This window comes from Eurytemora carolleeae, unplaced genomic scaffold, assembly GCF_000591075.1.
Source record: "Eurytemora carolleeae unplaced genomic scaffold, Eaff_2.0 scaffold329, whole genome shotgun sequence".
NCBI lineage: Eukaryota > Metazoa > Arthropoda > Copepoda > Calanoida > Temoridae > Eurytemora > Eurytemora carolleeae.
This window is the reverse complement of record NW_019396239.1, coordinates 257,674-281,930: the sequence shown is the minus strand read 5'-3', so window position 1 is coordinate 281,930 and position 24,257 is coordinate 257,674. Positions and strand designations below refer to the sequence as shown.

The following is a 24,257-nucleotide window of genomic DNA, read 5'->3' as shown; positions in this document are numbered from 1 at the left end:
ATTCATAATTTGAAATATCTAAGGTCTACAACATTGGGTTGCAAAGATAAAGGTATTAGAAAATCAGAGTTTGTTGCAAAGACTCAATTTCTTTATGTAAACATTACATACTAGCTTAAGTGCCCGGCGTTGCCCGTGAATTTTTTTTTAAATTTTGGATATAAAAGGAATTTAAAAAAAATAATTTTATTATTACATTATATTATATTTCAGAAAAATGAATTTAGTTGTGTGCTATTAATAAGGTAAATCTACAATCTACGTATATATATTTGGCTTGTGTTTGTATAAGGTGTTTTTATCCAAAAAAAACACGTCGAAACGGCTGAACTGATCAAGTCCAATTTTGGTTTTATCTCACAAGACCTCATGGAAATCAAAATTGAAAAATGTTGATTATCAACTATTTTGGATAGACATCAATGTACACAAAAAAATGTTAAATTTTTAGCTTTCTAAAGTTTAAATAAAAAAAGAGCTACATCAAAAGATAAAATTATACTAAGGGATGTGAAGTATATTTAGATGTGCATTGTGCATTGTGCATTGTGCAATATTATTATTATTCCGTAGTAAGTTATAGTTAATTGACTTCAAACCTAAACGTAGGTAAAGGAATTGATTCTTTGGAACAAAATCAAATATTTAAACCTCAATATCTTTAGAACCCGATATTGTAAACCTTTGATATTTAAAACTCAGATTATTTGATCTAACAGAATTCATAGTTTGAAATATCGAAGGTCTGCAAAATTTGGTTCCAAAGATATAGTGATTAGAAAATTAGAGTTTGTAGCAAAGACTCAATTCCTTACTGAAACAATATTGTTACCTAGCTCTACTAGTTTTAAACCAGGAGGAAAACAGATTTATTTTTTCGTATATGAGAAATTCAAAACTTTTCCTCAATAGATCCTCAAGAAGAGGAGCTATGATTGAAAATGCTAAAAATTTCAATCTGACATGATTTTTTTACTTAAAATTACATATTTAATTAGCATTCTTTTTCAATAGTTTTATATCAAATTATACCCTAACTAGCTGAAAGGCCCAGCGTTGCCCGTGGAAAAAAAAATTAGAAAAAAATTTGGAAAAAAAATCTTTAAAAATTTGGGAAAAAAATTATATATTATTATTATGCATTCAACACTAAACTGGACAGAAGGAGAAAATAAAATTTATGCGACATTGCCGGTACAACTTTGTGACCTTGTAGGTCCAAGAATGAAAAAAATATTTTATCCAGTTATATTATAGAAATTCAAAACATTTTTCTTACTAGTTCTTCAGGAAGAGTTATGATTAAAAACATTTTAGATTTTTATCTTACGTACGTGCAATTTACATTAGTAATCTTTTCTTTCTTATCTTTCTCTTTTCATTATTTTTATCCCTTTTATGTCCACCAAATCCTTCTACTAATCCATTTACAATAATAATAATATACACAAGCTGCGGGGATATACAGGGTCTATGTATATACACAAGCTGCGGGGATATACAGGGTCTATGTATATACACAAGCTGCGGGGATATACAGGGTCTATGTGTATACACAAGCTGCAAGGATAAACAGGGTCTATGTATATACACAAGCTGCAGGGAAATACAGGGTCTATGTATGTACACAAGCTGCGGGGATATACAGGGTCTATGTATATACACAAGCTGCGGGGATATAGAGGGTCTATGTATTTACACAAGCTGCGGGGATATACAGGGTCTATGTATATACACAAGCTGCAGGGATATACAGGGTCTATGTATATACACAAACTGCAGGGATATACAGGGTCTATGTGTATACACAAGCTGCAGGGATATACAGGGTTTATGTATATACACAAGCTGCGGGGATATACAGGGTCTATGTATACACACGCTGCGGGGATATACAGGGTCTATGTATATACACAACCTGCGGGGATATACAGGGTCTATGTATATACACAAGCTGCGGGGATATGCAGGGTCTATGTATACACACGCTGCGGGGATATACAGGGTCTATGTACATACACAAACTGCGGGGATATACAGGGTCTATGTATACACACGCTCCGGGGATATACAGGGTCTATGTGTATATACAAGCTGCGGGGATTTACAGGCTCTATGTATATACAGAAGCTGCGGGGATATACAGGGTCTATGTATATACACAAGCTGTGGGGATATACAGGGTCTATTTGTATACACAAGCTGCGGGGATATACAGGGTGTATGTATATACACAAGCTGCGGGGATATACAGGGTCTATGTATATACAAGCTGCGGGGATATAAAGGGTCTATGTATATACACAAAATGCGGGGATATACAGGGTCTATGTATACACAAGCTGCGGGGATATACAGTGTCCATGTATATACCCAAGCTGCGGGGATATACAGGGTCTATGTATACACAAGCTGCGGGGATATACAGGGTCTATGTATATACACAAACTGCGGGGATATACAGAGTCTATGTATATACAAACTGTGGGGAAATACAGGGTCTATGTATTTACACAAACTGCGGGGATATACAGGGTCTATGTATACACAAGCTGTGTGGATATACTGGGTCTATGTATGCAGAAGCTGCGGGGCTATACAGGGTCTATGTATATACATAAGCTGCGGGGATATACAGGGTCTATGTATATGCACAAGCTGCGGGGATATACAGGGTCCATGTATATACCCAAGCTGCGGGAATATGCAGGGTCTAAGTATATACACAAACTGCGGGGATATACAGGGTCTAGGTATATACAGCTCCGGGGATATACAGGGTCTATGTATATACACAAACTGCGGGGATATACAGGGTCTATGTATACACAAGCTGCGGGGATATACAGGGTCTATGTATATACACAAGCTGCGGGGATATACAGGGTCTATGTGTATACACAAGCTGCGGGGATATACAGGGTCTATGTATATACACAAGCTGCGGGGATATACAGGGTCTATGTGTATACACAAGCTGCGGGATATACAGGGTCTATGCTTACACAAGCTGCGGGGATATACAGGGTCCGTGTGTATACACACGCTGCGGGGATATACAGGGTCTATGTATATACACAAGCTGCGGGGTTATACAGGGTCTATGTATATACACAAGCTGCGGGGATATACAGGGTCTATTTATATAAAAACGTATTTTTTTAACCTTTACATGATGATAAAAAATTGGAAGTGCATCTTTAGGACTTGAAATACCCCATTCACAAAACCTCAAAAACCCGGTTTTTGCAAGGCCAGACAACTGTGATTTCCGGTACTTTTTGCCTTGAAGCACAGTCAACAGGGATTTCAATCTAAATCTACCTTCAGATTCACTAGGAGAATTGCTTACACTTAACGGATTGCCAAAAAACAATAATACCTAGCTGTGTACTGAATATCCTCTATGCTGTGAATAAAAAGTAGGTTTATGTGTTCCTCTCACTGTAAGGAGGAAAAATCATCTTCTTAAAACCCTATCAAGAAAATTTCTTAATGTCATGGCATAGGAGGTTAGTTTTGAGGTTTATGTAATCTTAAAGGGATCCTAAGAGGAGTCACCAGCAAATAATTAGTAATTATCTAGTAGATAAGGTTATTTCCCACTCACAGTAAAATTCAGCTCATTTTGAGAAGAATCTGAATAAACTCCAAGTAAACTTGAAAGAAAACCATTGATATGTTTTCACAAATTTTATAATCTGTTGGCCTGAGAAATATAAGGTTTGGACCTTTATTTTGTGTTTTGCTTATTATTTCTAGTGATTTAAAAGCCTGTAGAATGTATTTGTATGTATCCCGTGTTTGACAGTCTACCTCATATACTCCCGATAATTTGTTGAGCTTAACATTGGAAATACACATAGTGGATTACACATTTTTTGGTGGATTTAGAATTTTAGATTAAATTTAGGTATTTTATGTATATTTAATCTACGTTAGAGATAAATAATTCACTTTATAGTTTATTCCCCAATGAAGCCTGGATAATCTTAGTTTGGGTTCGTTTTTCTTTTTTTAAATATCAAAATCCTGTCTTTGATATTTTCAACAACAAAAAAACATGAATAAGATAAAAGTCCAGATAATCTTTTCTTTTTTTAAAAATAATGTTATGTTTAGCATTCTGCTTCTAAGAGGCCGTCATAAAATAAGTAAATATTCCCTTGAATAGCCTGATTAAAGTTTAACGACTAGCAAACATGAAAGTTTATAGAATTGATTCTACCCGTCCCACAATTACCAGGTTTTTCTGAGAAACCCAGTCCTACTATTACCAGGTGTTAGCTAGGACACCCAGTCCTACTTTTACCAGGTTTTAGCTAGGAAACCCAGTCCTACTATTACCAGGTTTTAGCTGGGAAACCCCGTCCTACTATTACCAGGTTCTAGCTAGGAAACCCCGTCCTACTATTACCAGGTTTTAGCTGGGAAACCCCGTCCTACTATTACCAGGTTCTAGCTAGGAAACCCCGTCCTACTATTACCAGGTTTTAGCTAGGAAACTGAGTCCTACTATTACCAGGTGTTAGCTAGGAAACCCCGTCCTTCTATTGCCAGGTTTTAGCTAGGAAACCCCGCCCTACTATTACCAGGTTCTAGCTAGGAAACCCAGTCCTACTTTTACCAGGTTTTAGCTAGGAAACCCAGTCCTACTATTACCAGGTTCAGGTTTTTTTATGATTTTAAAATTTTCTTGCTTAAACTGTAATAGAATATCATGATATGCATAATTGGCAATTATTAAATAAAATGTTATTATTAAAATTATAATCTGAAAAATGTTAAAATAACACATTTTAATTTTAATATTTGCTAAAAAAATTTCAAACTTAAATCGGCCAAAATAGTTCAAAAATTTTCTAATCCCAAAATTTTCGAAGAAAAGCTTCTGTTTTAATTTAAAAATAGAACTTTTTACCTATTTTTAAAAGTATTTTTTTTAGGTTTTTGCTTAAAAGATGGAGGAACCTCCTTCAACTACCTCAACTCAGGTGTAACAAATAAATTCATTTTATTTCAACACACATTGTAATTTTCTAAAATTTACTTTTTAGCAATTTAAAAATTAGCATATTGACAATTTTTCAATAAAGTAATATAAGATCAAACACGAATATTTACACGCCAGTTTAAAGTATATTAAACATACAGGGTTCTTTTGGATTTGTAATTGGTGTAAAAACCTTGGATCTAAGCTTTGTTCTGGCTACTTTTTTAAACTTTTGGTTTCAAGTCTTAAAGCGCTGATTTTTTTAACTTTGTTTCAACTAACGTTTTAAGATATTGTGATATGTTGATATGTTTGTGTTATAATTCAAACTGTTCAGTAAGACGAATTATATTTTTTACTGTTAAGATGGACGAATTACAAGTGGATTCTGAAAATCAGCTGAAAACGTCAGCTGCGCATTCAAAATGGACGAAACAATCGATATTGAAGTTGTTTACAGGTACATTATGAAAAGAAATGTCAAACCTTACTGGGTTTATGATATTTACACGATTAAAAATGAAAATACCAAAATACATTTTTCTAATAATGAAATTTACGTCTACACACAGATTTCTTAATGGCTTTACAGTAAATAATTATGAGCTTTCAACTTTTTTCAGCTTTTTCCAAATCTGAAACTCAATTTGAAAAAAAATTATATTTTTGATTTACCATGAGAAATTATGTTTTAAATAAATTAAAAAAAAAGTAATTTAAATAAGATCAAGCATATGCAGTTAGTCAAAAAAATCTAAGCACCCCCCCCCCCGTTCTTATTATTGTTTACCTAGATAATGAAAACTTTGTAAACTATTTGCCCTTCTCAATAAAGTTTATTAACCTTGACAAACCTTTATTGTTTTACAAAAGTGTTAAAATTCTTATAAAAAATTGTTTCAAGCCCATCGGCATTTTGTAAAAATGAGATGGGTGTGTGGGGGGGGGGGAGATTTTTATTCCCACTGGTCTATGTGTATACACAAGCTGCGGGGATATACAGGGTCTATGTTTACACAAGCTGCGGGGATATACAGGGACTATGTATACACAAGCTGCGGGATATACAGGGTCTATGTATATACACAAGCTGCGGGATATACAGGGTCTATGTATATACACAAGCTGCGGGGATTTCCCACTGACGAACTGACCAGGATTAAATGCATACATTATTTATTACTTTTTATGAACATTAATATACATTTAGAGTGTTTTAGTATAACATTATATTGCACAGAAATATTTTACAGTAAATATTTAATATCTAATTATCATTCAGAGGCAGCTAAAAATTTTGGTCAGACCGTTTTTTAAACAATTACGTGAAAACGGCTAAACCTGTGGGAGCTCACCAGACCCCAGCGAAGGCCTATGAATGCGTTACAAAAGTTGCTTAAGAAAATCAAATCTTATTATTGCTTCTACGAGGAGAAAATGCTATAAGATTGAGCAACAATTAAAAGTTAAAATAAAAGATGGGGGGTCGATAAGCGCCCTGATAGCCTAGTATATTAAATAATACTTGAATTAATATCCCAATTATGTGAAGCATCCTTCTTAGCTCAAACAGTTGGATTAACTAGAAATATATATATCTTGATATATCATTCTCAAGGAATAATATACAGCTAAATGTAGAATAAATTCAGCCATTAAAGGGACTGAACGCGATTCCCATAGTGGACCTTCTAACTTTGTGAATTATTCGTCATCCACCAAATATAGTTTCTTGCAATTAATTAAATAATAAAAATTAAAAATCTTAAGTGAACTTTTTTTAAAACGAAAACAGTCCCTTTAAATATTTTATTCCAGAGAAGTATGTATATTCACTTCAGAATTCTTTACATTGCGGAATAATAAAAAGGGAATTAGCCTGAAGAGACTGCTCATGATTTAGAATAAAGAGATTATAAACTACAAAATTTCATTTTAGGTTTTTTCCGAAAAAAGAAAACAATTGAGAAAACAAGTGAATCAGTGCTACAGGAGTTACTACAGCCAACAAGGTCATTGTTTTAAGAGATCACGTGTCTGCAGTTAGGATGGGGGAGGGATTATGGGTCTATTAGGATTGTGGGGTAGGTTATAAAGGGATTATGGGTTAGGTTATAAAAGGCTTATGGGTCTGTTAGTATTGTGGGTTAGGTTATAAAGGGATTATGGGTCTGTTAGGATTGTGGGGTAGGTTATAAAGGGATTATGGGTATGTTAGGATGTTGGGATATGTTAAAAAGGGATTATGGGTCTGTTAGGATTGTGGGGTAGGTTATAAAGGGATTATGGGTCTGTTAGAATTGTGGGGTAAGTTATAAAGGGATTATGGGTCTGTTAGGATGGTGGGGTAGGTTGTAAAGAGATTATGGGTCTGCTGGGACTGTGGGGTAGGTTGTAAAGAGATTATGGGTCTGCTGGGATTGTGGGGTAGGTTATAAAGGGATTATGGGTCTGTTAGGATAGTGGGGTAGGTTATAAAGGGATTATGGGTCTTTTAGGATGGTTGGGTATAGGTTATAAAGGGATTATGGGTCTGTTAGGATGGTGGGATATGTTATAAAGGGATTATGGGTCTATTAGGATGGTGGGGTAGGTTGTAAAGGTATTATGTGTCTGTTAGGATGGTGGGGTAGGTTATCAAGGGATTAAGGGTCTGTTAGGATGGTGGGGTTGGTTATAAAGGGATTATGTGTCTGTTAGGATGGTGGGGTAGGTTATAAAGGGATTATGGGTCTGTTAGGATGGTGGGGTAGGTTATAAACAGATTATGGGTCTGTTAGGATTGTGGGTTAGGTTATAAAGGGATTATGGGTCTGTTAGGATTGTGGGGTAGGTTATAAAGGGATTATGGGTATGTTAGGATGTTGGGATATGTTAAAAAGGGATTATGGGTCTGTTAGGATTGTGGGGTAGGTTATAAAGGGATTATGGGTCTGTTAGGATTGTGGGTTAGGTTATAAAGGGATTATGTGTCTGTTAGGATTGTGGGGTAGGTTATAAAGTGATTATGGGTCTGTTAGGATGGTGGGGTAGGTTATAAAGTGATTATGGGTCTGTTAGGATGGTGGGGTAGGTTATAAAGGGATTATGGGTCGGTTAGGATTGTGGGGTAGGTTATAAAGGTATTATGGGTCTGTTAGGATTGTGGGGTAGGTTATAAAGGGAACAGGTGTCTGATATTATGGTTGGGTAGGTTGTAAAGGAAATCTGTGTCTGTTAGAATATTGGGGTAGGTTGTGATGGGATTATGCGTCTGTTAGGATGGTAGGATATAAGGCTGTAAAGGTATGGGTCAAGGTCTGTAAGGGTGGTGGGGTAGTTTGTAAAGGGGTGTCTATTAAGATTATGGGGAAATGGGTTTAGTGTGGTTTATGATCTAGAGGTTAGGCACGAATTGATTTTTTTATCTAAAAGCCCTGTTTTGCAGTAGAAACAAGAGAAAATGTGGCAGAAACATTGATTTGTAAATTCTTCAATTTAAAAAAATTCTTGTTGTACGTATATTTGGTTGTTTTAGGTACAAACCAAATGATCTCGAACAGATAAGTTTGGAGACAAAATTTTTATAACAACAACTTTTCCTCAAATCATTTTATTGGTATACTACATTTCGTTGCACCAATTCTATAGGATAGAGGCAATAAATAGTAATTTATCAGAGTAGTAAAAATAGATTTTAACTTTTAACACCTTTTGTTTTAGGTACAAACCAAATGATCTCGAACAGATAAGTTTGGAGACAAAATTTTTATAACAACAACTTTTCCTCAAATCATTTTATTGGTATACTACATTTCGTTGCACCAATTCTATAGGATAGAGGCAATAAATAGTAATTTATCAGAGTAGTAAAAATAGATTTTAACTTTTAACACCTTTTGTTTTAGGTACAAACCAAATGATCTCGAACAGATAAGTTTGGAGACCAAATTTACCAAGAACGAAGTAAAATTCTTGTACAGAGCATTCAAAACAGAATGTCCAAACGGAATAATTGATGAAGAAACATTTAAAGAAGTTTACGAGAAAATATTCCCAATGGGGGATGCTTCCAAATACGCCCAGATTGTATTCCGAGCCATTGATAGGAATAGAACTGGAGGAATAACATTTGGAGATTTTATGCAATTCCTCTCCGTGATTACGAAGGGAACTGACTATGAGAAAATACTCTGGAGTTTTCAATTCTTTGATATAAATCAGGATGGCAAGATTACAAGGGATGAGATGATTAAGGTAATATTTTAAAATAATATAATTTATATATTTATATGCCGATTTATTTCTAAATAATATACGTAATAATATAAGTCGGTGCGGTATAAGATAAAACATTCTTTGAATATTATTCTTTGAATATTATTCTTTGAATATTATTCTTTGAATATTATTCTCTGAATATTATTCTTTGAGTATTATTCTCTGAATGTTATTCTCTGAATATTATTCTCTGAATATTATTCTTTGAATATTATTCTCTGAATATTATTCTTTGAATATTATTCTCTGAATATTATTCTCTGAATATTATTCTCTGAATATTATTCTCTGAATATTATTAGCCAAGTTTAAATTTATCTTCTACTGCATTTGCTGTATAGAAATAAGACTGAACAATTTAGCAGATTTTTCCTGGAAATATACTCATAGTTTTGATTCTAACCCTACAACAGATTTTAGATGTCTAGCTCACGCAGAATCACAGGTCTTGTTAAGGGTGGAGTCTAGATACTGCAGAGTTACCAATTGGGAAAAAGAAACATAATCTAATAAGCATGATTTTAAGAAAAATAAAAACATAAAATCATGAATGTCATTTAATGAAATTAGGGATTTCTATGAGAATAGTTGGCTATATAGAAAGTAGAGCAATGCGTACAACGCGACGCAAAAAAAATAGAAAAAATCTACATTGGTGGGAATTATTGAGTCCGTGCAATAATATTTTTAAATTTTATTATGAAACAAATTTTTTTATTTAAGCAACTTCAAAATATGTTGTCAGTTTCTAAAGGTCGATTTAACGCCAAGTCCAGCCAATAAGAGTTCGGAATTAAAATACAAATAAAAGGCTCTACCCAATTTAGGTGAAACAGGATCAAAACAGCTATAAGTTAATTCTACGTGAGCTAGACACTGTCTGTAAGATTTAAGATGCACACGTATCTCTTTAAGCTTAAGTTTAAGTTGTAATTCGTGAAACTAATAATTACACGGATTTTTTTTGTTCTAATTGGTGCATTTTCAAAAATAATAAATGTAAAAAAATTTCCAGACAAAATCGGTTCAGCCATTTTGACGTTTATAGGAAACAAACAGACAGACTTGTCGGAAAGTATGAATATAAAGATTTTACCCGCATTTAAATAGTAGCGCATGGGGTTGTATTTATTTTTGCATTAATTTTATTTTATTTTTATATTTCATTTTATTTAAAACATGATTGAAGGAATCATTTGAGACAAGTAGAATATGTATAGTTGAAAACCTACAGAGTTATAGTCACAAATGATAAGACTTTTATGACAACTGAAAACTGATTGACAATGACAATTCGAAGGTTACAGGTTGTTCTTCAGCTTCACCACAAATAATTCGTTTTCATTATTGTAACCATTGATATATAATTTATACTTGATCAGAAAAACCTTTTAAGGATTTAAGAATTAGACATTATACCATCTTTGCATGGAGAGTCACTTTACAGTCCCATTATAGTTTGCAAGGTTTGGAGTAGCAGGAAGCCTCATCCTGTAGGTAACTGTATACGTATACATTGTACAACAGTACTTGATTGATAAACCATCGGACATAATACCGTGCTTCACTCCTGTATGCTGAGTCCATTAGCGCCTGATCCAATCAGGGTTCAGTCATGTGTTTGTTGTCTAATCTGAACCAATAGAAATAATATTGCGGTAACATCTATCTTTCTATCTATCTCCTTGTCCAATCAGTGGCGCTATCAGAAAATGGAAATATTTACTTCTACTGGTACTATGGTGGCTCTTCTGCCATCACTCAACTGTACACAAAATATTCAAGAAAACAAATTTTCTTTTTTTGATTTTATTTTTCGGATATTATGTGAAAGTATACTCTGGAAAACATCAAGATAAAATATTAAAATGTTGATATTAGTGCTCATCCATAAACTACGATGGTTAATTGTTCTTATGAAAACTTCTCTGTCTTTATTTTTATCTTATGTATGACGTCACTCTAGGTTTATTTTTGTAAGTAAACCCGATAAATGATATGCTGATAAGCTCTCATTCAAGGATTAGACCTCATCAAATAATATATTCAAGATATAAAATAAATCTATTTATTTGATGTGTTTTCATAAATCAAATTAGTTTTTACAATCTCCTTTTCGACTTTGAATCTTCCCAAATATAGATGGGAGGGGGGGGGGGGGGGAGAAAAAGTCCTATATTGCTATTGTGTACTTAAGAACAGATATGTATATTGTATAAGGAAAACAGATTGTATTCCTATCTGAAAATAATCTTAAACTAAGAAGAAAAAACTGTTTCCTATAACATATTTTTGCTCATTTTTAGATCTAAATTTCAAATCCATGTTGGCGCCAAAAATAGAAATTGATGCTTTATTTTATGTTATTATTCGTTATTCGTAATCCAGAATAACTTGAGTGCATTTGTAGTAGGGACATACCTTTAAGCAGCTACGTACAAACTATATATTGCAAAACGGGACGGTACACCAAATTAACGATCTCCTGATAGTGAAATTATTGTAGAGCGTACAAACTATATATTGCAAAACGGGACGGTACACCAAATTAACGATCTCCTGATAGTGAAATTATTGTAGAGCGTACAAACTATATATTGCAAAACGGGACGGTACACCAAATTAACGATCTCCTGATAGTGAAAAACGGTCTCCTGATAGTGAAAAACGATCTCCTGATAGTGAAATTATTGTAGAGCGTCTGTAAGTGGTCAGGTGTGTTTTTCATTCCTAAAATATGTGTATTATCCGTATATTAAATAAGTCAACAACTCTTTAATTTCAAATGACCCTCCATGCCTTGGAAAGATGGCAATGCCTGATTCACAACGGTACCCTTTAAAAGATATCTGATAAGTAATGTGTATGATATTGTCGTTTTCTATAGGCTGATTTTTTCCTGCAGTAAAATTGTGCAAGTCAATTTTGTGGAGAAACCAAAGTTGAAAATACTCAGTTTTCAAAATTATGAACATTCAACCCTAATTTATACCTGATTAGCCAAAGCTTTTAGGGTACCGTTGTTAATTGGGTACTGTCAGTCTCATTTCTGCAGGGAGGGGGAGGGGTCACTTGCAGTCCCTTCATGTGTTAAGCTCATAAATATTCAGCTAGAGTATCAAGACCAAACTTAATTTTGTATGCTGCACACTTAACCATACTGTATAGTATTATTTATGAAAACTTAGAGATAGATATTAAAAGAATCATTTTTGCAAAAAGTACGGACGGGTGTTCAACAAAATACTAAGTTATGTCTGCAAGAAAGTACGGTTGAATTTCTTTTTTTAATCCTCAAAGAGCTATTTTAATCTTAGGGGGAAATTTATTTACGAATTTTTTTTGGTGTTAAATAAAAATTAAATTTTTTTGACTCACCCTGCTCTGTACATAGGTGCGTTGATTAGAAGGATTTGGTATAGTATATTTGATCCCCGGACCATATCTTGGCATATTTGATCCCCGGACCATATCTTGGCATATTTGATCCTCGGACCATATCTTGGCATATTTAATCCCCGGACCATATCTTGGCATATTTGATCCCCGGACCATATTAAGGAATATTTAGAAAGTTTAGAAACTCTTTTTATTTACAAATGTTACACTCTCTCTGGCTCTGTCTGGTATTTAGCCAGAAGTAACAGTTTTCTAAAGAATTTATTTTTGATTTTATCAATCTATAAATAAAGTAGTAATATCTGTTTGTGTGTATGTCCGATCATAACTCGGAAGTTCCTTGACCGATTTGCCTCAAGTTATCCAGAACCACAGGAATGTTTTAGTTTGGATTTAGAATTGTTTAGTTTTACAAAGTTTATTGAAGATAGAAACATGAATGAGATCATATTAAAAGAAGTTTAAAAACTTACAAAAAAATAGCACTAAAACACATGTATTTAGGAGGACAAGTGAAAAAATAGCACTAAAACACATGTATTTAGGAGGACAAGTGAAAAAATAGCACTAAAACACATGTATTTAGGAGGACAAGTGAAAAAAAATCAGAGGGAAAAAGCGGCGGAGTTTATGAAAAATACAACAGACAAAATAATGAAATCAGTAGGAAGAGGCGAGGGTATAATATTTTGGAGATCATTAGAAAGATATAGCAAAGTTAAACTAGTATAGGCTTTTATCAGACATCAATTATTGATAATATAAAAGTGTAATTATGGTACAACTAAACTTGTATACGATTTTACTGGTACGATTTTGTGACCTAGAAGCTTCTATAGATTTGATGTTATGCACTAGTATGATTTATCCTAACTAGCATATACATATTACACTTATCCTAACTAGCATATACATATTAGATTTATCCTAACTAGCATATACATATTAGATTTATCCTAACTAGCATATACATGTTAGATTTATCCAACTACATATACATATTAGATTTATCCAACTACATATACATATTAGATTTATCCTAACTAGCATATACATATTAGATTTATCCTAACTAGCATATACATATTAGATTTATCCAACTACATATACATATTAGATTTATCCTAACTAGCATATACATATTAGATTTATCCTAACTAGCATATACATATTAGATTTATCCAACTACATATACATATTAGATTTATTCAACTACATATTAGCAATTCAAAACTTGTGTTCTTCTTCAAGTAAAAGAGATATGATTGAAAACTTAATGGATTTTAATCTTACGGGCAGTTTACTTTAGTTTGACATGATGTACCTATGTGATAAACATTTTTGTATATGTAAACATGATGGTGTATTTTTTGACCTACGCAAATCCGCTATACTGCACTTTTTTACAGCTGCTATATGGACTTGTGGCCGCCGCTCCCGGTCCCCTAGCCTGTCCTAGTCGCGGCGCTCGACCCCGTAGCCTGTCCTAGCCGCAGCGCTCGGCCCAGAAATTGTCTTATCCTATCCTAACCCTCAAATAATACAAAAATAAACCGCTGGCGTAGGTCCGATTTTGTAGTAGGTCGGAAAGTTAGTAGGTCGGAAGTTTAGTAGGGGGGATGTTGCGTATAGACGATTTAACATTACCGTATACATATTTGTAAATAAATATTATATTTCTTTATGTATATATCTATATTTAGTATGACATGCTGTACCATATGTTATATATATGTTTGTATATGTAAACATATTTGTAAATAGATATTATATTTCTTTATGTGTATATCTATTCATACATAATTTCCTGGAGTTCCACTGAATAGAAATAATTAGGATTTTCTATTATTATTCATTGATTGCACTTTTACATAATTAGGTCTGGGGGACTCAAGATAAGCTGTCCAGAGAGTACATATATGTACAGAGAACTCAAGATAGGCTGTCCAGAGAGTACATATATATACAGAGAACTCAAGATAGGCTGTCCAGAGAGTACATATATATACAGAGGATTTAAAATAGGCTGTCCAGAGAGTACATATATGTACAGAGAACTCAAGATAGGCTGTCCAGAGAGTACATATATATACAGAGAACTCAAGATAGGCTGTCCAGAGAGTACATATATATACAGAGGATTTAAAATAGGCTGTCCAGAGAGTACATATATGTACAGAGGACTCAAGATAGGCTGTCCAGAGAGTACATATATATACAGAGGACTCAATATAGGCTGTCCAGAGAGTACATATATATACAGAGGACTCAAGATAGGCTGTCCAGAGAGTACATATATATACAGAGAACTCAAGATAAGCTGTCCAGAGAGTACATATATATACAGGGAAATCAAGATAGGCTGTGCAGAGAGTAGATACATACACAGAGAACTAACGAGGGGGAACTCTAGATAGGCTTTCCAGAGATTAGACATATATACAGAGTACACTCTAATGAACTTTTTCGGACGAAATCGTATCCAAATGGCGCCTTTAGATCGTTTTTAAACAAATCCCAACCCTACTCTCTAGCACTAGAATTATATCATTTTCTTCTCAATATATTTCGCCAAAAACTTTGGCATCATCAGGAGTTTGTCCTATTAAATAACAGATATAAGCAAAAAATAAAAATAAAAAATACAAACACAGCAACTAAAATAAACAAAGAAGAGAACAAAAATAAAAATCTTTTTATGTAAAATGGAATTTTTCAAAATGAATATTGTCAAAACACATAAAACTTANTCACATAGATAATGAACTTTTCCAACTCCTCTCTAGATCCAAGCCAGAGAAAAAACAAGTCATCAATAAATCTTCTGTAAAACTCTAATGCAGTTCCAGTCCATTCTTGCTGCATCTTGTTCTCCCACCAACCCATAAATAGGTTTGCAAATGTGGGAGCTGCCCTGGTCCCAATAGCTGTTCCCTCCCTCTGTAAATACAGCTTGTCTCTAAATTCAAAAATATTAGAACCCAGGACAACTGTCATTAATCTGATGAGGAAGTCTGTCCGTACTGATTTATCTAATCTCCTCTCTCCTGCAGCTTGAAGAGCAACCAGTCCTTCTTCCCAGGGAACATTAGGATACAAAGCTACAACATCCATGGATACAGGAATAGCATGAGGAGGTAGAGGTCCCAAATCATTTCTCTTTTCTATTTCTCTCAACAAATCTGGTGTATCTTCAATATAGCTTGGAAGTTTCTTTACCTCTGCCTTCAGGTGATGATCAACAAATGCGCCAGGTTCAAAATTACTCGAGGGAAGATAATATCAACAATCTAAAAGAAATCAAGATATCGAGAATATAGAGTTGCCAACCTTAGTACCTGAGTCTGTGTATGAACTGATAAAACCAATGTATTACTATCTATCTATCTAAGTATCTGAGTCTGTACATGAACTGATAAAACCAATGTATTACTATCTATTTATCTAGGTATCTGAGTCTGTGTATGAACTGATAAAACCAATGTATTAATTTCTATCTATCTAGGTATCTGAGTCTGTGTATGAACTGATGAAACCAATGTACTATCAATCTATCTATCTATCTAGGTATCTGAGTCTGTGTATGAACTGATGAAACCAATGTATTACTATAATCTATCTATCTAGGTATCTGAGTCTGTGTATGAACTGATAGGATTTCCTCTAATAGAAAAGGTTTGTTATTAAGTCCCTGCAGTACTAATAAACTTGACCGTAAATTGGTTTAGACCAGATTAAATATTAAATAAAATCCTTAGTTTTGGGATCCTTGAATCCAATCAAAATTCATTATTTAGGATCCCTTTATCGTATTAGAATCCATAATTTAGGATCACTACAACCAGTCAGAATCCATAGTTTAGGATCCCTGCAACCAGTCAGAATTTATAGTTTAGGATTCCTGCAACCAGTCAGAATCCATAGTTTAGGAAACCTACAACCAGTCAGAATTTAGGATCCCTGCAACCAGTCAGAATCCATAGTTTAGTATCCCTGCAACCAGTCAGAATCCATAGGTTAGGATCAGTACAACCAGTCAGAATCCATAGTTTAGGATCAATGCAGCCAGTCAGAATCCATAGTTAAGGATCCCGGCAGCCAGTCAGAATCCATAGTTTAGGAACAATGCAGCCAGTCAGAATCCATAGTTTAGGATCCCTGCAACCAGTCAGAATCCATAGTTTAGGATCCCTGGAACCTAGTTTCTGTCTGTGCCAAATCATTAAATATACACTTTTTAAAAACCTAACCAAGGAAAATAGTCAGGGACGTCATCATAAAACCGTTTCCGTTTGTCATAAAGGGAGTGTTTTAGCGAAAAATGAAAGGGGGTATAGGCTTAGTGCGATAAAAAAGCGCTTTTAGTCGCTACTAATCTTACTTCTATCTGTTGCGTCTATAAGGAGAACATTGTTATAGACGTCTCATACCGAATAACTTAGCGGCCATACAAATTGAGAAAATTGCAACATACGACTTAGACCGTAAAAAATCAATTTAGTTTCAATCAGATCATTCAGATATTACAACCTATAGTCATCGATTATCCCTCGCCACATTTGTATATAGTTAATATTTTATAATATTTTTTAATTAATTTGTTTGTTTCTCTTGTCGCTTGCGCAACTATCTAAGAATGCCGCACACCACTCACCATTTTGGAAATCCGTTGAAAACGTTTTCTAAAATATTAAATATTATAAAATATAAACTATATCCAAATGTGGCGAAAGATAATCGATGACCATAGGTTGTAATATCTGAATGATTTGTTTGAAATTAAATTGATTTTTTACGGTCTAAGTAGCATGTTGCAATTTTCTCAATTTGTATGGCCGCTAAGTTATTCGGTATGAGACGTCTTTAACAATTTTCTCCTTAAAGACGCAACAGATAGAAGTAAGGTTAGTAGCGATCAAAAGCGCTTTTTATCGCATTGAGCCATACCCCCTTTCATTTTTCGCGAACACTCCCTTTAAAGTCGCATTCTTTGTGGATAACCCCTCCATTTATTCAGAATCAATATAATAGGATGCTTTTTAGTCCATCAAAAAACACAAAAATTTTAGGTTTGAATTTCTAATACCCATTACCCATTGCCCATTAAGGATGAAACTTCAGAGACAACTGTTTTAGTTTTCTTTTTACATTTTCTTTGTTTGAAGCTTTACAGTGTAACTTGTTTTTATTTTTAGCAAGTCTTTCAGTAAACATTAAAACACAAGTCAAACTAAAGTAAATCAAATTCTCAAATTCTTTAAATTCTGCCTCAGGTCTTTTTAAAGAGCTTATAAGAACAACAAAGATGTTTTGAATTTCTAATATTTAACCGGATAAATTAGGTTTTCTCATAAGATCAAAACTAAAGAAGCTACAAGGGTAACTATGTCGTTTCCCATTAATATCGCATGAGTTTGACCTTATCCTTCTTGAGATTCAGATTGAACAATATACAATGCAGATCCCAAATTTAACCTTCATTTAAAGAGTTTCAGGTCGTCATTGAAGTATCATCCTTTGTGGGTATCCCTGTATATAAATCAGTTTAAAGCAGAAGATAAACCCCTATTTTTCTCTTATATTCTAATCCCACTATCTTTGCAATCAATTCTCATAACTTTGATATTTTAAACTCTGTTAAACTCTGAATTCTGTTAGATCTAATAATCTAAATTTGCACCATCAGACAGCAAAGATATAGGAATTAAAAGTTTTGAGTTTGTGGCGAAAACTCCTTTTCCTGGTTTAATTATATCTGTATTGCAGGGTAAACTTGAGTTTGTGGAGAATATATTCTTCAACATGGATCTAGATGGAGATGGGGAGGTTTCATTACAGGGATATAAACTTATTTTAAATCTTATATTTTAAAACAAAAATAATAATGATAGTGATGATAAGGATAATAATAGTGATATTAGAATAAAAACTGTAATAATAATAATAATAATAATAATAATAATAATATGAGGTGGAAAGATTATGTTTCTGTTAAGGGGATTAGCTGATGGTAAAATGGCAAAGAACTCTTTGAACACTGTTTTCAAATCTATAATTATCAATATCTTCTTCTCTTCTATTTAAATAATAATAATGATAATAATAATAATAATAATAATAAGAATACTAATAATAGTAATAGAAATAATTTACAATGATGTTAAAAAAAGATTACTAAAATAAGTTTAAATGAAGGAGTTTAAGTCCTACTGTGAGAGAAATGAACAAGTTTCAAGTTCTCTCTTGGTTCTACCTTAGTCTGCTGATAGCGATCAGACAAAACTGAACAAACCCGAACTTATAGCGATGAGACAAAAAGGAATTGATTTGAACTGACCTGAACCGACTTGAACCGACCTGAACCGACCTGAACCGACTTGAACCGACCTGAATCGAACTGAACCGATCTGAACCGAACTGAACCGAACTGAACCGAACTGAATCGATCTGAACCGAACTGAACCGATCTGAACCGACTTGAACCAAACTGAACCAAAACCAAACCAAATCTGAACTAAATAAGCTCAACTAAATAAACTCATCAAAATCAACATTTTAAAGCATTTTTCTGTGTAGGAACTAAAACAGATTTTAACAAACTTTGGTTAAGTGAAAATTAAAGTATTGCCAGGTTCCAAGAACTAAATGTTATGCTCAAAGTAAACCTAAAAGTGAAAGTGCCAGAAATTGTTCAGAGAAATGGTGAAAAAAGTCGGAAAAATTGTTCGATTATACAAAATATCGAAAAAGTTTATGAAAAGTCAGCTAAATGACGGGTTTATTCTCGGACATTTTATTCTCTGATCCTGCACTATATAAACAGTATCATAAGATATTTTTTATCAGAACAACTTTTGTTGCTTGCTTTTTATCATATTGTACACTTAAAGTTGTGCATGTACAGTGTACACTGTATGTACAGTGTACACTGTATGTACAGATTAGTTGTTTTTAAAGATCTATAAATATATATTTAGTTTTTTAATCAAAAAACAGAAACAATATTTCTGATAAAAACTTGTTTAAAGAATTTAATACTTGCATAAAACATATAATTTTCTAATCCTTAATATTTTAATATTTTAGTATTTAAATAGACAAAGCTTTTAAGGGTACTGTTGTAAATCGAACATTGTCATCTTTACATGGAGGGTCACTTGAAATTACGCTTACAGTCCTTTCAATAATTTAAACTAACATCTATAGCATAAGTTTGCAAAGATATTACGGTTGAGGAGAGTTTATAGTTCTTTTGACATGTTAGCAATAGCATGCTCATAATTACAAATATTTATGTACCATTGCATTTTTATGTGTAAAAAGGATTGTAAAAAAATTTTTAAAAAGTATAGAAAGGATTTTAGTCTTTGCCACAAACTCTATTTTTCTAAACCCTTTATTTTTGCAACCCAATATCATAGACCGTAGATATGTCAAACTGTGAAATCTGGTAGATCAAATAATGTAACTATGGCGCGGAATATCAAAGGTTTGCATCATCAAATTAGAAGGATAAAGGGATTCAAATTTAGAATTTGTCGCAAAAGAGAGTCAATCCATTGTTCGCAACTCTTTTTCTAGTAACAATTCTACTTGGGCCAAATCGGTTCAGCCGTTTTTACTTCAGAAAACTATCAAATAGTTGTATCCCATATGCATAGATTCCACTATATTCTGCAAATTGGTTTTATTTTAAAACAAAAATGAAATAACATTCAAACAACATCGATTTATTACAAGAAAAAAGTCAAAAATAACTCAATTAAAAAAATGTCGACTTCTAGGTAAAAAGGAAAGATGTCTCAATATTTGAGTTTTCAAAACCTTTAAAACTTATTCTTTAAATTTGATAAAGTATTATATACAAGTAGTCTCGACAATTCTCAATATAAACTTCACTGTAGTGCAAAGTTTTTATAACTACTAAAATACAATAATTTTGAAATCAAGTTAAAAGAAAAATGCTTTAAATTCCGAATGACATGTACAGTGATAACCAGAAAACTGTAAATTAGGAAGACGACATTAAAGCAATAATTAATAGTATTTGATGCTGTTACAAAGCAAGTAGTTTTACTACAGCGAAACCCTTAATAACGAATACATCGAAAGAATTCATCAAATGTCGTATTCTTCACTTTCTGATAATGGAATGTTGCAGATATTAAGTTTTTTAATTAAATAATTATATGGAACTCTTTAAAACTGTTCCCGCATATTCATGGCTACTTGTTTATTTTCGCAAATACTGAAATTTACGTAATATAGTATAAAACTCATTGAAAAATTGTCAAGACGACATTTGATAAATTCTTCCGATGTATTCGTTATTAAGGGTTTCACTGTAGTAAATTATAAAACCAGTTGTTAAGCCATTTGGGCCTTTTTACACCACTCAATTGTGTTGTCTCATGTTCATTGCACTATCTAAAGTCATAAATTGAGTCTGAAAGTCGTTTCCCTATTCCAGAGTTTTCTGGTTATTACTGCTTATTATGTAAAAGAATCAAAATCAATATTAAACATTCTGCTTATTGACTCACAAACTATAAAGCTTCTTATATTAAAGAAAACAACGTTAAAAATCGATTTTTGAAATATATTCTAATTTTTTAGCATATGCTTCCCCAAGGGTTTCCTTAAAAAAATCAGCCAATTCGGTCCAGCCGTGTGGCCAGCTATAGCTAACAAATATACATACTCATACATACCTACAAATATATGTATATATATGAGCGAAGAGCTTTATTATCTAGAAAAGGATGTGCACGCACACCAGCTTATAATCCACTTCTTATTAAACCAATCTTTTAATTATTGTTTATTTAACTATCAGCAAACAATATTAATTTTTAACATTGCGACAGAGATGTAAATTTATGAATAGAAAGATGTGGTTGAACTTGGTATGACCAGTTCAGCTTTCGATGACATGCTCATTACAATTTAAACCAGTGTTTGATCTTGTCAGTTCAGCTTCTTCATCTATTCATAAGGATAGCGATATTATAATTTGATGAACAAAAATAACTTTACCTCGGAAATCAACATTTTTGACATCAGCAATAGAGTGAATTGGACTTGTTTTAAATTAAGCAAAATCTATATATAAATTTGGCTTGTCTGTTTGTCTGTTTGTCTGTCTGTTTGTATCCAATAAACGTCAAAACGGCTGAACCGATCGGGCCCAAATTTTTTGTGGGACATCTAGGGAACCCAGGGAAGGTTTATGAATGATTGAAATTTTAAAAATTTGTGTTTAAGAGGTTTTTAATTTTGTAAAAAATTTAAATTTTTGAAAATCCGCGAATTTTTTTTAAAAATCCGCAAAACTTTTTTCATCTTTGTTTTGAAATGTGAACAATTCGAACATGTTCCTAATTTAAATAGAAGATGGGCGCGAAGCGCCCTAAAAGCCTAGAAAGAAGGGCGCGAAGCGCCTTGAATTTCTAGTAATTGAATATTTCTTTAAAATTAGAATTGGCCTCTATCACTGGAAACTAGACAGAAGTAGAAGTTAAAATCTATGCGACATCATGGGTACAGCTTTTTGACCTTGAGCTTCTCTAGCTTTGTTCTTCTCAATAGTTCTTCCATTATTGGAGTTATGATTGGAAACATGTAAGATTTCAATTTTACGTGATATATTTTCTCTAGTTTGACGTGCTATTGTAATAACAATTGTACCGTTTATGTACAATGTACAAAAAGTGTACGTATTTTTATCTAAAATATTTTCTAATCTATTGTTTTTAGATCTGAAGCCCGAAATTAATTTCTTTCTCTGTTTCTATATGTGTATCAAATCATCATTTAAACACTTGCCCATATTCATTATGTATTATGTACATTGAACTGATTACTAGCTTCAAACTTTTAATTTCTAATTCCTTTCTTTCTTCCTTCATTGATATATTTCAAACTATGATTTATTGATAAAGAAGAATTGATATAGTTTTTATTATCAAACATTCGTGACAACAGGTCGGATAGAATTAAGGTACAGGAAATTAGAATTTGAGGCAAGTAATCAGTTATAATTGTAATTTGTACAACTGAGGTTGTTAAAAAATGTTAAGATGTAATTTTATTGTAATCATCAAATATATTTTTTCAAATATTTTCCAAATATTTTCTGATATTTGTGGAGTTTAGTGAACCTTGTTGTGAAGAGTTACTTATAAAAGTTTTTCGATAAAGTGACTTGCATATTTATGTAGCAGAGAAACGGTAGGAACTGGACAGAATTTATTCTTGGTTTAAGATGCAAAAAGGGCAATATGGTTCCCATTGTTACTCAGATGATTGATAAAAGGGACTGTAAGCGTAAGTTTAAAGAAGGCATTCTCCCGAATCACAAGAGTACCCCTTTAACTTTTTGACACGGATCAAGCATACAAACATTTTCTGATGCATAATTAAAAACCGCGTTGGACAATATACATAGAATATTCTAGATTTTCCAGGAATAAATGTGACGTCACTCGCGTTCAGTACGCCAGCGCACACTCCAATTTTAAGGCTTTTTTACATCGTATTTAAGAGATAAACACTGAGTTCTCTGTCCTCGATGTCCTTGATGATCAGTCGAATGATTAAAGGGTACAGTTTTGAATCGGCGATGTCCCTCTTTAAAATGAAAGATCACTTGAAATTACGGAATTTGAAAGGTACCCCTCACCCCGGACTAACCAGAGTGAGAAGCATTCAATTTCATTTATTTGAAATCAAACGTGTTTTGGCCTATAATTCAACAATCTTTACACTTACGGATTTGTTTATTTTATACTTTTTCATTCAAAGTCTATACGCCGACAAAAAAGTATTTTAAGAAAAGGCTAAAATATTATGTACAACGGTTCAAATTGTAATCGAAAGCCACAGCTTTCTGATATATTGACAGAACCGTTAAATCCACGTGCCCTGACGAGCTACATTTTACTCATTTAACGAAGGGACACACTTGAATTAAGTCAACTGTACCTTTAAGATGAGAAAATGTTCATAATTCACTTTCCAATAAATCAAAACCAGAGTTTAGACTTTTTTCTGAGTGTATAAACTCTTTTAATTATTTTTCCAGTTAATGAATAGTTATTTGAAAGCATTGTTTTTATTTAACGAAAAATAAATTGAAAAAATTTGATTAAAATATTAATTGAAAAGAATCATAATATTTTCTTTTCAGATTTCTATTTTAGCTTTAAATCTTAAATTGTAATGCCAATTATAAAATAAGATTGTTGTTATGCCAATAAGAAAATAAGATTGTTGTTAGGCCAATAAGAAAATAAGATTGTTGTTATGCCAATAAGAAAATAAGATTATTGATATGCCAATAAGAAAATAAGATTGTTGTTATGCTAATAAGAAAATAAGATTGCTGTTATGCTAATAAGAAAATAAGATTGTTGTTATGCTAATAAGGAAATAATATTGTTATTATGCCAATAAGAAAATAAGATTGTTATTATGCCAATAAGAAAATAAGATTGTTGTTATGCCAATAAGAAAATAAGATTCCTGTTATGCTAATAATAAAATAAGATTGTTGTTATGCCAATAAGAAAATGTTTGACATCAATCAGCGTTCAAAATTCCGGTT

The 24,257-nt window shown here is 32.8% G+C and overlaps 1 protein-coding gene across 2 annotated transcripts; it reads left to right on the top strand.

Annotated features, from left to right (window-relative positions):
• The first annotated feature begins 211 nt into the window (after positions 1–211).
• LOC111699083 (calsenilin) lies at positions 212–19,203 on the top strand. 2 transcript variants are annotated; one of them, XM_023469646.1, is made up of 8 exons: positions 212–245; positions 4,947–4,994; positions 5,360–5,453; positions 6,933–7,005; positions 8,881–9,229; positions 16,280–16,327; positions 18,419–18,490; positions 18,848–19,203. In XM_023469646.1, the coding sequence occupies exons 2-8, from the start codon at positions 4,962–4,964 to the stop codon at positions 18,908–18,910; spliced, it is 732 nt and encodes a 243-aa protein (XP_023325414.1). In that variant the 5' UTR covers positions 212–245; positions 4,947–4,961; the 3' UTR covers positions 18,911–19,203. The 2 variants fall into 2 exon arrangements, with proteins under 2 accessions (XP_023325414.1, XP_023325415.1); XM_023469647.1 differs by lacking the exons at positions 16,280–16,327; positions 18,419–18,490; positions 18,848–19,203 and adding an exon at positions 16,101–16,268.
• Positions 19,204–24,257: the final 5,054 nt, after the last annotated feature.